The 15,050-nt window shown below is 57.6% G+C and overlaps 1 protein-coding gene across 4 annotated transcripts in view; it reads left to right on the top strand.

Annotated features, from left to right (window-relative positions):
- TBC1D9B (TBC1 domain family member 9B) overlaps positions 1-15,050 on the top strand; it is a 40,396-nt gene that overhangs the window by 21,719 nt on the left and 3,627 nt on the right. For 2 of the 4 annotated variants that reach the window (XM_059175925.1, XM_059175928.1), the window contains 14 exons: positions 3,469-3,627; positions 3,874-4,024; positions 4,512-4,726; positions 6,051-6,168; positions 6,997-7,282; positions 8,340-8,469; positions 8,599-8,697; positions 9,438-9,506; positions 10,666-10,906; positions 11,278-11,343; positions 12,557-12,628; positions 12,868-12,918; positions 14,275-14,337; positions 14,853-14,959. In XM_059175925.1, coding sequence (XP_059031908.1) covers positions 3,469-3,627; positions 3,874-4,024; positions 4,512-4,726; positions 6,051-6,168; positions 6,997-7,282; positions 8,340-8,469; positions 8,599-8,697; positions 9,438-9,506; positions 10,666-10,906; positions 11,278-11,343; positions 12,557-12,628; positions 12,868-12,918; positions 14,275-14,337; positions 14,853-14,959 — 1,827 coding nt within the window. The remainder of the gene's footprint in view (positions 1-3,468; positions 3,628-3,873; positions 4,025-4,511; positions 4,727-6,050; positions 6,169-6,996; positions 7,283-8,339; positions 8,470-8,598; positions 8,698-9,437; positions 9,507-10,665; positions 10,907-11,277; positions 11,344-12,556; positions 12,629-12,867; positions 12,919-14,274; positions 14,338-14,852; positions 14,960-15,050) is intronic. The other 2 variants (XM_059175926.1, XM_059175929.1) reach the window with 1 other exon arrangement.

Below are 15,050 nucleotides of genomic sequence, written 5' to 3'. Positions count from 1 at the left end.
GTCAGATGCTCAATTAACTGAGCTACCCAGGCGCCCCCAGAATAACATTTTTTAAAGATTTTATTTATTTATTTGATAGAGATCACAAGCAGGCAGAGAGGCAGGCAGAGGGGGGCGGGGAAGCAGGCTCCCCGCTGAGCAGAGAGCCCGAAGCGGGGCTCAATCCCAGGACTCTTGAGATCATGACCTGAGCCGAAGACAGAGGCTCCTCACTGAGCCACCCAAGTGCCCTAGAATAACCCCAGAATAACATTTTAAAGATAACACAAGGGGTGCCTGGGTGGCTCAGTGGGTTAAAGCCTCCACCTTCAGCTCAGGTCATGATCCCAGGGTCATGGGATTGAGCCCCACATCGGCTCTCTGCTCAGCAGGGAGCCTGCTTCCTCCTCTCTCTCTGCCTGCCTGTCTGCCTACTTGTGATCTCTCTTTGTCAAATAAATAAATAAAATCTTAAAAAAAAATAAAGATAACACAATTTTTAAAAAGCACAAGTGAAGAATTTTATATTGGCAAACTAAGATTCAGGAGTGAAGACCACAGGTAATAAGTAAAGAACATGAATTTAAGAAATCTAACAGCTTTATGGGGCACCTCGGTGGCTCCATTGGTTAAGCGTCTTCCTTCAGCTCAGGTCATTTTCTCAGGGTCCTGGGATCAAGTCTTGCATCAGTTTCCCTGCTCAGCAGGGATTCTGCTTCTTCCTGTCCTTCTGCCTCTCCCTCCCTCCTCTCTCTCTCTCTCTCAAATAAATAAAATGTTTTTTTTCCAAAGGCATGGAAAATAAAATAAGCTCATCAATTGCCTCCTTACCTGAGAGTGAAAGCATATTACTGTATGTCGACAGGGAAGGCAGGGATGGGGAAAAGCTCACTTGCTGATTTCAGTATTGCCTATGGGAGGGAATTGACAGGGTCTAGGAAGAAAGGACCCGCGTACTAGGTATTAGATAGTAGAACATGGAGGTGTACTTTCTGATGGGAAAGGAAACAGTCTAACAGTCTAAACAGTTCTTTTGAGGAGTTTGTATAAAGGTCAGCTGGGAAGAACAGGGGTCATTTCAGTTGAAGTATAACCCATACACCAGTGGAAGTGCAAGGAGGGCTTGTAGAGACGGCACAGCCTGGATCAAGTCCATGGGCCCACTGTTGGGGGGGTGGATAGTTGCCTAGAGGGAGGTCTTGGAGGTAGAATGGTGGGGCTGTGGGCCATGGATACAGGAAGGAAGGCTGGCTGACGGCCGTGGCCATGACGGACCTCGGTGCTCACGCTTGTTCATTCAGTCAAACAGGAGGCCAGAGGTTCTGTTGAGCAGGAAACGAGGCAGGCAGGTGGTTCAGGAGGTTGGCACTGGACAGATGTGTGAGATGGTCACCTGCAGGCATGGGAGGAACTGCCCCAGGAAAACAAGGGCTCCCAGGTGGCCCGTGAGCTCCCCTCTTACACATGGCTGTCACAGGATGGTATGGCCAAGGCCACATCCTGGAGTCCAGGCCCTTCACCAGCACTGAAAGTCTGATTCCCTGAGGTACTCTGGGGCCTGCAAGTCCATCTGTGCCCTGGTCCCTTTGGAGAACCTAGGGCAGGAAGCAGAATCTCCTTGGTCTGGACTGGGGTTGTGTCCCACAGACTGAGCAGACCCAAAATCCACTTCCGAAACACCAGCGGGGGACAGAGAGATGGACTGTGGATGGGACATAGCAGAGTTCGCTTCTTTTTTTTCTTTCTTTTTTTTCCCCACCTTATATTAAAAACAGCATCTCTAGGATAAAACTGACATATAATATGCCATATATAGTCAAAGACTACGGTTCGGTAGGTTTAACACATATTCCCTGCATCACCTGTCATCACAGCCAAGAAGAGGGCTCTCTTATAAGGAACACAGAGAGGGTGAGGTCCCGCAGGAAGCCAGCCAGCCTCCCCTGTCCCTGCCACTTGGGGGACAGGACCATGTCGGGGGTTGGGATCAGAGACAACAGGACCCAGACTGGAATATGACATGCAAAGGTGGAGGAGGGTTACAGTTCCACAAGACACAAAGTACCTCGCAGTCGGCCGCCTGTCTTCAGAGGGGCCTTTCCTTGCTGGACGGGGCTTTTCACCAGGAAGGCCTAGTTCCCAGGCCGTGTATGGGACCAGGATCCTCCTTGGCTCACCCAGCATTCCCTGCAGAGTCACCCGTGCGTGTCCTTGGTGGTGACTGGGTAACATAGTGTCTCCAACCACCCTCTGGGCCCAGGGGTGGGAAAAGCTCATCATTAGTACAGGGCTATCACCCTGGTTCTCAGTGGAGCCCACAAAGTACGAGGTCAAGAGTGGAGAGAAGTGTGCCCCCACATAAAAACGGGGAACTGGCTGCAGGCAGGAGGGGAAGTGGATGGTGGGGAGCCAGTGACGAGTGCCCATCTCAGAGCAGTGTTGTTCTTGTCGGTGGGTGCTCAGGGAGGGAGCTGAGGGGAGAACAGGCAGAAGGCGCCAGCTCTGGCCCGCGTGACCCCCCTGGGCCAGGGGACGAGGCAAGCTCCCTGCATAGGGTGTTGCCCGCACCAAGCTCCCCTGGAAGTCAGGCTGCAGGGACAGTGGACAAGCAGGGAGTGGATGTCAGGTATCACCCACACTGGGCCTGAAGGGTCTTGGCTGCCAGCACTCTCCTGAGGAGATGTGTTTGCCAAGGGACGGGTTCCAGAAAACCAGGGGAAGAGCCCTAGAAGTCAGGGCTCCCCTATAGACCTTTGTCCCTGAATCTTCCCTTCCCTCTGCCAGCCCCATGCTGCTGCCCACCCTGGTATGTTTGCTGGGCCACGCAGGGCTCCCTTTCTCAGCTCCTTGGCTGGGTATGTGGTGTGAAAACAGACCCCTGGGCCTCCACCCCAGGGAGGGGCCTATAGCCCTCTGAGGCCCTGTTTATGGCTAGGCCCCTTGGGGGAAGTAGCTAGTGGCACCCAAGGCAGAGAGGGCCCATACCCTCTCTGTGTACTAGAACACACCTAGTTCTAGTACGCCAGATGCCACAGTACCCAGTGCCCAGCCAACACGAGTGTCCAGGGCCAAGGGGTTGTGTGGCTGCTGTAGGGACAACAAGCAGCCCTCTTGGGAGCCCCTTCTTCTTGGAAGGGCCCTTGAGGGCCCAGTGGAGAGGTCGCCCGAGGGAGAGGGGGCAGAAGAGGGTTCCTGGCCTGGCCCGGCAGTCATCAGGAGCTCCTGCAGCACCGATTGCCTCTGCCAACCTATAACGGGCAGGCCGGGCCCTCAGGTCACCCTGCCTCTGCTCCATTGTGCAGCCCAGCCCTTGGGCTCTGTGGGGTTCACTGCTCTGTCCCTGCAGGCCCAACATGAGCGGCTCCCCGCAGCCCAGGGCCAAGAGCTCAAACAGCCGATGGGCAAACACATCAGAGACCCTGCGCTGGGCAGCCCACTCACTGGGTACTTCTTCTCCCTCCCACCCCCACCCCGTGTTGTGTTTTTCAGCACCCTCTGGCTCTAGCAGAGGCCACAGATCAGCCCAGCCCCACCACCCCCCTGGGGGGCCGCCAGGGCTCCAGTGTGCAGGAGGCACCGACCGCATCCCAGGGGCTGCTTAAACTCTTCCAGGGAAACTCTCCCATGGAGGACCTGGGGGCCAAGGGGGTAAGCCCGGAGCATGGACCCCATCACCACACGGGACCCGGGCCTGGGAGGAGGCTTTGTGCCTGCACGCCACGGCAGGTCCTTGGGCCCTGAGGGACAGTGTTCAGGGGCACCCTGCCCGACCTGGGCTCGAGGCCTCCACGTGGAGGCTCGTGTCCCTGCCGCCTGGTGTGGGCCCTCCTGCCACGTGCAGTAGATGGCGGAGGGCCCTGGCCCACACGCCCAGAGCATTTGCTTCTCCCCCAGGCCAAGGAGAAGATGAAAGAGGAATCATGGGACATTCACTTCTTCGAGTATGGCCGCGGCGTGTGCATGTACCGCACAGCCAAGACTCGGGAGCTGGTGCTGAAGGGCATCCCCGAGAGCCTCCGTGGGGAGCTGTGGCTCCTCTTCTCTGGTGAGCTGCCCGGCATTGGCCCGGCCCCCAGCACCGCCATGTGAGAGCCCCACGGGCCCCGGGTCAGCCTTCTGTGTCCGTCAGGCTGGAGCTGCCAGCCCTTTTCCAAGGCCGAAATGGGGCTCTGAGCTGTGAGGGCCCCGAGCTTGGGGCACTGTCCTGGGGCACAGACATGGAGGGCAGGGCTCTGTCACCCAGATGGTGTCTTCCCACCCCCGCCAGGCCTCCTCTCCTCGGGTGAGGCTCTGTCAGCATGCATGCCCTTAGCCACCTGGACGGTTTCTTGAGAAGACCACTCAAACTGTGGTGGGGCGACCCCTCCCAGGAGCTGCCACCAAGGGACCCTTGCCTCACACCTCCTGATGGGCCCCAGAGTTCCTCTTCTCTTCTGTGGTGCACTGACACGCCCAGCCTGCCCTGTCACTGTCCCCATGGCCCCAGCAGGAAGGGAGGAGGCAGGAGACAGCTGCCAGCTCTGTCTCCTCAGGGGCCTGGAACGAGATGGTGACTCACCCGGGCTACTACGCTGAGTTGGTGGAGAAGTCCATGGGGAAGTACAGCCTGGCCACAGAGGAGATCGAGCGAGACCTCCACCGCTCCATGCCCGAGCACCCCGCCTTCCAGAACGAGCTGGGCATCGCTGCCCTCCGACGGGTGCTAACTGCCTATGCTTTCCGAAACCCCACCATCGGCTACTGTCAGGTAGAGGGGGTGAGCCGGGCCCAGGGGCCATACCTCCTGCCATTGGCTCACTCAGCAGAGGCCAGAGTGTGCCCTGTGTCCCCCAGAAGAGCCTGACCATTGAGAGCGGTGTAATGGGAGCCACTCTTACCTGCTTACTTCTACAGGCTTGGGTCTGGGTCCCAGAGCATTTGGTTGTGTGGTGTCTACCAACGACTCCCCTGCAATCCCCATACTGCCTTCCGTCTATATGGCTTTGCATGCCTTAAGTACCTCCCCAAAACTGAGTCGTATGGGATTCACCTTTTGGGGGCCGGTCAACTCCATTAGTGCAGCATCCTCGGGGCTCATTCCTGTTGGGTCCCGTGTCAGAATTTCTCGAACCATACTACACTTCCTGTATAGGCCACACTCGCCCTCTCCTGCATCTTCAGCTGGGCACGTGGTATCTTCTTCCTTGGGCTCTTGTGATTACCGCCGCCATGAGCGGGCCCTTGCGGTGCCTGTTCCTCTCCCTGCTTTCACTTCTCTTGAGTCCATACCCAGAAGTGTAGTTGCTGGACCATATGGTAATTTGACCTTTAATGTTTTTGTTTTGTTTTTGGAATAGCTATAGTGCTTTCCACAGCGACGACACCATCTTACATGCCCCCCCCACCGTGATGCACAAGGTTCCACTTGCCCCACATGCTCAGCACGCTGGCTTTCTGGTCTTTGGACCGTAGCCACCCTAATGGTGTGAGGTGGCCTCTCATCGTGGTTTCAAGGTGCACTTCTGGCAGCATATGATTTTACATGTGGGGAGGCCATTTTCCTGGCCCCGTCCAATGGTGTTGTTTCCCTGAGACTGCATCTGGGTTTCCAAGAAGCATGCTGCCCCCTCAGAAGCCCCTTTCGCAACGGCCAGTGTTCTGCATGACCTGTTACTGGGACAGGGAAATTCCACCTGCTGGCTTGCGAGAATTTTTAAGATGGAAGCTTGTTCCGAGTAGCCTTGCTATCAGTGCAGACTGTGTGCAGCCCCGTTCGACCTCAGCCGTGTGGCTGTCATGTGGAGTTCACTCACCGATCCTCCTGTCCCTGTGTCACACCTCTCTGAAGAAGAGCCACATGCTCATTCCCTCCCTCTCAGCTTTCCAAGCGCCCACTGGCCCGATTGGAGGGATCTGGCTAATGTTTCTTCCCAAATTGGTTTCCTGCAAATGGCCTTTTGGCAAATTGCCTGCTGTTGTCATTTGTTCTAGTCGGACTTTTGTGGAAAGTGAGCAGGCCCTTGGGGGATGGGGCGGTTTTATGCGGCAGCCCAGCTCCGTGAGTCTCCCCTTTGCTGTCTCTGTGCCTGCAGGCCATGAACATTGTCACCTCTGTGCTCCTGCTCTATGGCAGCGAGGAGGAGGCCTTCTGGCTGCTGGTGGCCCTCTGTGAGCGCATGCTGCCTGATTATTACAACACCAGGGTGGTGGGTGAGTGCCCAAGGCTCCCCGTGGGGGTGGGCCAGCCCCCGCACTGAGCACTCAGCACAAGTGAGCTCTCAGGGGTCCTCGATAATGTGCAGCAGGCTGCAGACCCTCACGGCTCCATCCCCCAGATAAGGCTGAGAAATGACCACATAGCTGGAAGGCAGAGGCCACGCAGACCCCCGGCCACCTTGCCCAGACTCCATGCAGCTCCCCAGAAGCTGCTGGCAGGGAGAGAAGCTATTACACATTCAGTGGTTTTCAGAGGTCAGCCTGGGCCTCCATTCTCAGCCATCTAACCTGTGTAAGGGTTTTCATTGTGCTGGATTTTCAACCTTGCAGCGAGAAGGGGTAGTACCTTCCTGCGCACCTGTCACCCAGCCTGACGACCACGAGTGACAGCCTGAAGAGTCTATATGATTAAGTGGAAATGCACTGGCAAAGTGTTTAATTACAGACCTGACTCGGTCTGCTATTTGAAGATGCCCTTCCCCTACCATTTGGTTTGGGGGGCCTCCCCCACTGGGGTTCACAAGTTTCAGGGCATGACATGCCCCCAGGGCTCCTGCTTACTCCTGACACTTCTAGAAGGGAGGGATTTGTGTTTCCCCCAAAGCGAATCCAAGCACAGTGGGAGCAAATGTTCTCCCACAGTAGTTTAGACGCCGAGGAAGGGAAGCCCGCATGCTCTTTCCCTCTTGTTCCCTCCAGCCCATCCCCTCCGGCCCTCCGTGTGAGCGGAGCTGGCCGGGGATCCAGTGGGTTCCCTGCATCCCCTGGGGCCCAAGCCAGCGGCATGGGCTTGGCCTTCAGACTCCCTTTTCCTCTCCCTAGGGGCCCTGGTGGACCAAGGCATCTTTGAGGAGCTCACGAGAGACTTCCTGCCCCAGCTCTCAGAGAAGATGCAGGACCTGGGGGTGATCTCCAGCATCTCTCTCTCGTGGTTCCTGACCCTCTTCCTCAGCGTCATGCCCTTTGAGAGCGCTGTGGTCATCGTAGACTGCTTCTTCTACGAGGGCATCAAGGTGATCCTGCAGGTGGCCTTGGCCATCCTGGATGCCAACATGGAGCAGCTGCTGGGCTGCGGCGATGAGGGCGAGGCCATGACCGTCCTGGGCAGGTGACCGAGCCGGCCTCCCCGTCCTGCCGGTTTGTTGGCCGGCACCCCCGCAGATGGCAGAGCCCAGCCCCCCAGCAGCTCTGGGCACTCCTCACTCAGCATGCACCAACGAGCCCACTGAGCACACTTTGGCCCGGGGCAGTGGGGAGCCTCCTTCTGGTGGGAACATGGCAACAAACAGCCCTGGGGTGTGATAGCTCTGGGAGCAGATAAAGTGGGCTGGAACAGCATGGCCTCCAGCCACGGGTGGACACCCTGCATCTGCTCTCCTCCCAAAGCAGTCCTGACGCTGCTTTCCCTGTTCGGAATCAGTCCCCCCTCACGGTCACCCAGATGGAGAGGCCCTCGCTAGGCTTGCCCGCACAGCTGAAAGGACTCATACATACCTGTCTCCTGGCCGCCACATGCCCCCTGAGTCCCCACATTCCACCCTTGCACATTCTCTGGGATCCGGCCCCTCCCTTCATCTCCGTGCTAGCCCACAGTCCCGCTACCCTGGGCCCTGGGCCTGGTTCATCACAAGTTTTGCCTGCGCTGGCCCCAGCCAGCAGCATCCCATAGAGCTCATTCACCTCCGAATCTGGCCTTGGGACTTCACGTGCCCCCAGCATCCAGGACCCCCGCCCCGCCCCGGCCTCACACTGGCCCAGGCCCTGAGTTCTATTGGGCCCTGCTTGCCATGTGTACATATTTGCCTGGTGTGGAACACTCCCAGCAACCCTGGCCTGCCAGGGGTTCTGCCGCCTGCCCATCGAGCCAACCCAGAGCCCTGTCGTCCCTTCCACTGGGACAGACCTCTCTTGTGGTGTGGTTGGGTCTAGGCTTAAACAGGGTCCTGACCCAAGGAACCCCCAGAAGACAACCTGGCTTCCTAGAGTTAGTGCTCAGACCTATGAGGGGTGAGGCCTCTCACTGCCTCCAGGGGGATTCCCAACTTACCAGGGTACCTCACTTACTGATGGGGAGTCTATGCAGGTTAGGTTCTCCACATCACTTGGTAGGTAAGACACCACTGTTGCCTGTGGGGGTCCAGGCTTCTGTCCTTTAATCCTTGCAGATACCTAGATAATGTGGTCAACAAGCAGAGTGTTTCTCCTCCTATCCCACACCTCCATGCCCTGCTGACTAGTGGAGATGACCCGCCAGCAGAAGTGGACATCTTCGACCTCCTGAAGGTGTCCTATGAGGTCAGCACTCTCTGGGGCTCTCAGGCTGATCTGCTCCATCCAGGCGTGTGGGTGTGGGTGGCCGTGGCCCAGGGCATTTCTCTGCTCTGTGGTTCTGCCTCCTCTCACTGAGTCACCTCTGGCCGGTAGAAATTCAGCAGCCTGAGGGCCGATGACATCGAACAGATGCGGTTTAAACAGAGGCTGAAAGTGATCCAGTCCTTGGAGGACACGGCCAAGCGCAGCGTGGTATGGACAGGGCTGGGCTCTAATGGCTGCGGGTTGCTGGGGGTGGGGGCAGTGGGCATGACCCGGGTGGGCTGCTCCTCCCCAGAGGGTATGGGACAGAGTCCCTTAGTGCTGCCTCATGTGGAACTGGAGTCTGGGAGTGAAGGTGCAAATTTGAGGAAGTGAGAGGGACATGGTAGCTATTTAATGCTCCTGGGCTGTCACCGCGAGTTTCTTTGACACCCCAGCACCTAAAAGCCAAGGGTCATCCTCCTGTGGGCTGAGTCCTCCAGCCTGGCTTCCCCCATGCCCCTGGGTAATCACATTCAGCCACCCTCCACTTACCCAACCCACTGTGCCTCTACTACAAGCCTTTGTCCTCCCCAACTCTGGAGAGATCCCTTACCAGGAAGTTCTAGGACACCTTCCAGAGAGCCCGTGCCAGAGTCTTTCCAAGGATCCAGACAGCGGTCACTGCATTATTGCCCTCACCCTGTGTCCCTGACTGGATGTTTGGGACAGAAAGGCCCCTGTGGCACTCACCACGAAGGAACTTGGAGTGTGGACTGAGTGGTGGGATGGGTGACCAGGGATAAGCGTATGGTCCACACCTCCTTCCCTGAATGGACTGCCGTCCTGGGCTTAGCCAACTGGCAGCACCCTGGCAGGGTGGTTTGTCTTAGCCTTTGTCTGCTGGGGGTTCTCTCAGAGACCTGGAACTTAAGAATCCGTCAGTACATCCTGTTGCCCTTTCCTTCTAGGTCCGAGCTATCCCTGGGGACATTGGTTTCTCAATTGAAGAGCTGGAGGACCTCTACATGGTGTTTAAGGTGACAGCCAAGACCAAGGGCAGGCCCAGTATCCCAGTCTAAGTGCGTCCCCTAAGTTCCCTAAGTGCGTCCTCAGTGCAGCAACCTCCTGCCAAAGGACAAATCTATTTTTTTTAAGATTTTATTTGAGAGAGCATGAGTGGGGAAGAGAAGGAGAAGCAGGCTTCCCACAAGTAGGGACAAGCAGAGAGCCCAACGTGGGGCTCCATCCCAGAACCCTGGGATCATGACCTGAGTTGAAGGCAAACACTTAACCAACTGAGCCATCCAGGCGCCCCAAGAAATCAGTTTACAAGCATCCTCAAATGTAGTTACCACAGACTTCCTAGGGCAGAATTTATTCCTTCAGGGAGTTTAGGCAGGATACTTTCTTAAGAGGCAGAAAATCCACTCAAGTCAGCTTACAGTTACGTGAGAGGAGATATATTGGTTCATGTTACTGGAAAGTCTAGGAATGCATTCATAGCTTCATGCATGGCTAGATCCAGGTGCTTAAACATGCTGCCCAGCTCCCCTACTTCAGATGTTCTCTGGACCGCTCTTCCTACAGAATGGCAGGACTCTCGTCTGCAGCTCCAGACTCATCCCGTTCTCTCAGGGGAAAGAGCCTTTTCTTTCCAAGTGGTTTTAACAAGAAGTCCAGGGTTAATTGTTGGACTGACTCAGGTTGGTGCTGTGGCTACAGGAGGGTGTTTGTTGAGCCAAATCTAGGCCGTGTGCCCAGCTCACAGCCTGAGGATGGGGCAGGAGGGGCTCACCCCAAAACTTTCACATGCTGTTAACGGAAGGGGAGAGGTTGTGAAGGGCAGGCAGAAACAGCTAAGTCCAGACCACCTGTTGTCGGTTCCCGGCGGCCTCTGGTTTGACACTCAGACCCGAGCCTTATAGTCACAACGGTCCAGTCGGTGCTGCCTCCCACCCGCTGTGGCCTGCTGTAGCCAGCAGCCTTAGGGCTGTGTTTCCGCTCCTGCATCTGTCCATGAGAGGCCGATGGGGCCTGTGTGGGCAGTTCTGTGAGATGCTGTGTCGGGCTGGTGCTCCCCGGCCCGGGACTCTGCAGGCTCCGAAAGAGTGGATAGGACACATGGACCAGCTGGGCAGTCCTGAGCGCCGGGGCGCTGGGGGGCCCAGCCATCTCACCAGGCTGTGTCCCCTGCAGGCCAAGCACTTGGCAAGTCAGTACTGGGGGGGCAGCCGGCCCACTGCTGTGCGTCGGGACCCCAGCCTGCCCTACCTGGAGCAGTACCGCATTGACGCCAGCCAGTTCCGGGAGCTCTTCACCAGCCTGACGCCCTGGGCCTGTGGCGCCCACACGCCAGTCTTGGCAGGGCGCATGTTCCGGCTCCTAGATGAAAACAGGGACTCTCTGATCAACTTCAAGGAGTTTGTGATGGGGATGAGTGAGTAGCTCCAGGGCCCTGCCCCCAGAAGCCTCCAGATGCCAGCCCCACCAGTTCTCCCGCTGCAGCAGCAGCCTTGATATGGAAATTGCAGCTTTCCCACTGGGGACATTGAGGGCGTCCAGTGGGGTCCTCCCCACCACTTCCCCTCCCTTGGGCCATAGCTGCTTGGGATGGGTCTGCCAGCTCTGAGAAGCAAAGCTCGGGGCAAGTGGGGGGCCTGGGGCTCCCTCCAGAGAGCTCTCCAGGAGAGAGGCTGGAAGGAGGGATGTACCAGAACCCACTCAAAGGGAAGGGGCTCCAGTGGGGACTGGCTGGGGGGCTTTGGTGCCCTGTTGTTGGCAGGCCTCCTCACTGGCTTCCCTTTGCAGGTGGGATGTACCATGGGGACCTGACCGACAAGCTCAAGGCCCTCTACAAGCTGCACCTGCCCCCAGGTGAGGGCCTCCTCACCAGTCAGGACCTCTCATGCATGGGGTGGCGACCCTGCTGTGTAGCCTATAGCAGGAGCTGCTCTCCCTGGGCTCTCTGCACTGTGCCTGAGCTTCCCAGGGTCACCAGCAGGCCACAGGGGGAGAAGGATGATAGGCAGCAAGTTCTCAGGCCGAATCCCATAGTCTGCTGGTTCCCACTGCATGGCCCGGCTCACCCTGCCCAGCACGGAGAGTTCTCCAAGATGAGGTTCCTTGTTTCCACCGGGAAACGAAGACTCAGGCTGGGGTGAATTCCAGCCCAGGGGTGGAGCCGCCAGGTCCCTGCCGCTGCTCACCAGCTGCCACAGGGCTGCATGGAGCTGGTGGCACAGTGGTGTTCAGAACACAGTGCTGCATTCGCCCCCGAGGCTGTCACTTCATCGGCCCAGAATGTGGTTCTAGCGCTGCCTGGGGGTTGGTTCTGGGTGGCCAGAGCTGGAAGCTGCAGGCCTGGACCTAGGTGTTCTCACCTGTGGCTGGTTTTTGCCTGTAATTCAACACGAACAGTGGCCTCAGGCATGCCTCCAGGGAAGGTTGGTGCCAGCCACCTCTGACCCTGTGGAGGGAAAGGCCTGGGCTGGGTAGACCCCACTGGGCCAGGCTCCTCTGGGTGAGGGCACGTGGGACCATCTTCGCCCACTCCCAAGCTACCTGTGTCTGCCCTGCTCCATCCAGGGCTCCCAGAGCCCACACCCTGCCACCTCCCCCCAGTGCCACCTGCTCAACCCCTGTCATTGCATTCCTGTCTGCACAGGAGGTGGGGAGAACGAGTCCCCCCCCACACACACACACACAGAACCATGTGGCTCCCAAACCCTGGGGACCACATCATCACCCAGAACGTACCAGTGGGAACGATGCGCAAGATGCGTAGAGTGAGAAGAGCAAGTCCCTTGCATGTGGCTGGTCCCCATGCAGCTGCCCACAGGGGCCTGGTCCCCTCAGGACGCTCTGCACCACACCCGCAGAGCGGGAGGGAGGCTGGCTGTTGGCGGGACTCCCGGCTACGAATGACGGGTTATTCAGATGAGCCACGTGTAATGTTCTCAGACACAACATGGAAGTCAAGAAAGGAGCAATACCCAAGATCTTGTTACCGCTCTGCCCATACCATATCTTGGGGCCCTGTGGTGGCGCACCTCACTGTGCTCTCACTCCCCTTTCTCTCTGAGCACAGCCCTGAGCCCGGAGGAGGCTGAGTCAGCCCTGGAAGCTACCCACTACTTCACGGAAGACAGCTCCTCAGAAGGTGAGTGCCACTGGCCCCAGTGATGAGGGGGGAGCTTCCGGCCTTGCTGTGGGGCAGTCGTGCTGTGGGACCTGCACAGGTGCGGCCCTCGGTGGGATTGGGGAGCCACGGGTGACGGCAACGGCCTCTCTCTGGGAGGGCCCCCGGGGTGGTCTCACTCCTGTTTCTCTTGTCTGTCTCTGCCTTCCTGGACCTTGGTCTCTCCCTCCCTCTCTCTACTCCTCCGCTCTCCCTTCCAGCATCTCCTCTGGCCTCAGATCTGGACCTTTTCCTGCCCTGGGAGGCTCAAGGTCAGTCCCTGGGGGCCAGGGGCACCTGCTTTGTGCTGGGCTGTGTCTGCCTAACACCCCCACCCCCCACCACACATGGTCGGGAGGCCTGGACACGCTTGGTCCCTCCTTGGTCCAGGGATGCCTCCTGTGAGAATGAGGTCTGAGGAGGACCCAGGACCAAGCTGCAGCATACTAGGGAGGAGGGAGGTGGCCTCTGTGCTAGTCGAGGGGCATAGCAAGTGAGGGCATACGGCACAGTACTAGGCATCAGCTCCCCAGTCGCACGAGAACAGCATTCTATTGTCAGGCTCAAGGGAGAAAGTCCAAACGCCATCATGGCAACAGTGGGAAACGGACAGGCAGCAGGGGAGGAGGGCGGTGGAAAACGTTCTCATGGCCTACACAGCTCTTCTGTTAAGGAGAGAGAGATTTGTGGGGTGCCTTTTTGAAGGTGTTCCCTGCTACACGTAAAGCCCATTGAGAGCGTCATATCCAGGGTGATGGGGCGTTCCGGGCCTGGGGTTCACTGGCCAAAACCCCAGCCTGTCAGTTCTCATGGTAGATATTGCCCAGCAAGGATGACACAGAGCCAAGAGAGAGATGAAACACAGTGCATATCAGGATACCCATGAACTTGAGGAAGCCTGAGGACCTTGATTTCAGGTACACAAAGCAAAGAAGCAGATGGGTCTTCTGTTACCATGAGAATCTAGGAAAATCACAGGCACTTCTGGCCTTTCCCAGGGGCCTCTAGTTAAGGCCGGGGCCTGGGGGTAAAGAGCCCTATCCTCAGACCCCACGCAGCCCCAGGCAGTGGGTCTCCACTCCACAGTGAGAAAGAAGCCTGAGCCCAGAGGCTTTCTGCTGCTAACTGCGCTGGGAGGCTGCCACCCACTGAGGGACCCCTGGTGGCCTTGCCACCCCCAGGTCTGGGAGAGCTGGGCCGCCAGCTCCTCCCCACATTCATGGGCCTCATAGCAGACAGTGTGGGCCAACTCCAGCAAATGTGTCACTTTGAGAAACGGGGTGCCCAGGATGGAATTCCTATACATAAAACTCCTCTCATCAGTCAGTGTGCTGGTTGGTGGAGGGTTGAACTGATGATCAGGACCGCTCTTAGTTTGACCCTTTTCAGCAGACACTACAGAAATTAGTTCTTGGGCTTTTCTCCCCGCCGTCTGAGACTCGTGTTCCTTGGCAGAGAGGAAGGCGGGCCTGGAGGCACGTCGGTCCCTGTGAGCAGGTGAAGAGCGTGAGTGGGCGCTGGGCCCACTGCTCCTGCAGGAGGCCAGAGCGGGCTGCTCGCGGGCCTCCTTGGTTTGTGATTGCAAACAGGAGTGTTCCCTGTGTGCTTTCTCTTTTCTGGTCGTCCAGAGACTCTACGGCAGGAAGAGCAAGAAAGAGGCGGAAATGAAGACAGCCAAGAAAAAAGAGGAGGTAGAGGCAGGCCGTTTTTCGCGGTGCTGATCCAGATCCCAGGGCCCTGGGGCTGGGCTGTCCTCCCTGTGGGTGGGACCTCCACCCAGAGAAGCCTGCTGCGGGTGGAAGCCACTCTCATCAGTCCCAGGCCTGAATCTCTCGTGGCTGCCACCCCCCGCGCCCATCACCACCTCCTTTCAGGGCAGCTGCTTTCTTTCAGGACCTCTCTACGTATCCAGTCTCCCTCCTTCTCCTGCCAGCCTCTCCCCACCCTTCACATCCCTCCTTCGCCATGTTGGGGGAGACAGGGTGGGGCCATCTTCATCAGCTCAGGCCTTACTTTAGCATAAGAACTCGGGGAAGACATCGGGTGTTCTGGAGTGTTCTTTCCAACACCACCTCCCCAAAAACCAGGGTGTTTTGTAAAAGGGCCCAGGTAACCCCGTGCCAGACAACACCGAAACCTACTCACTACCTGCTACTGGCTCCCAGCTCTTTCTCTAATTTGACAGATTTTTTCTCCCAACTCACAGAGGAGAAGGGAACCAGCCCTCCCGACTATCGGCACTACCTTCGCTTGTGGGCCAAAGAGAAGGAGGTTCAGAAGGAGACAATTAAGGATCTCCCCAAAATGAACCAGGTAGGCCCACTGAGAGACCACAACAGACACTTTCGAGGCTGGGTTCCCCCTAGCCCAGCAGTTCCCCTCCCTCCCTCCCAACACTCCCTGG

Source organism: Mustela lutreola, chromosome 5 (assembly GCF_030435805.1).
Source record: "Mustela lutreola isolate mMusLut2 chromosome 5, mMusLut2.pri, whole genome shotgun sequence".
NCBI classification, from domain to species: Eukaryota; Metazoa; Chordata; class Mammalia; order Carnivora; family Mustelidae; genus Mustela; species Mustela lutreola.
The sequence above is the reverse complement of the archived record's forward strand: the minus strand, read 5'-3'. Positions and strand labels throughout refer to the sequence as shown.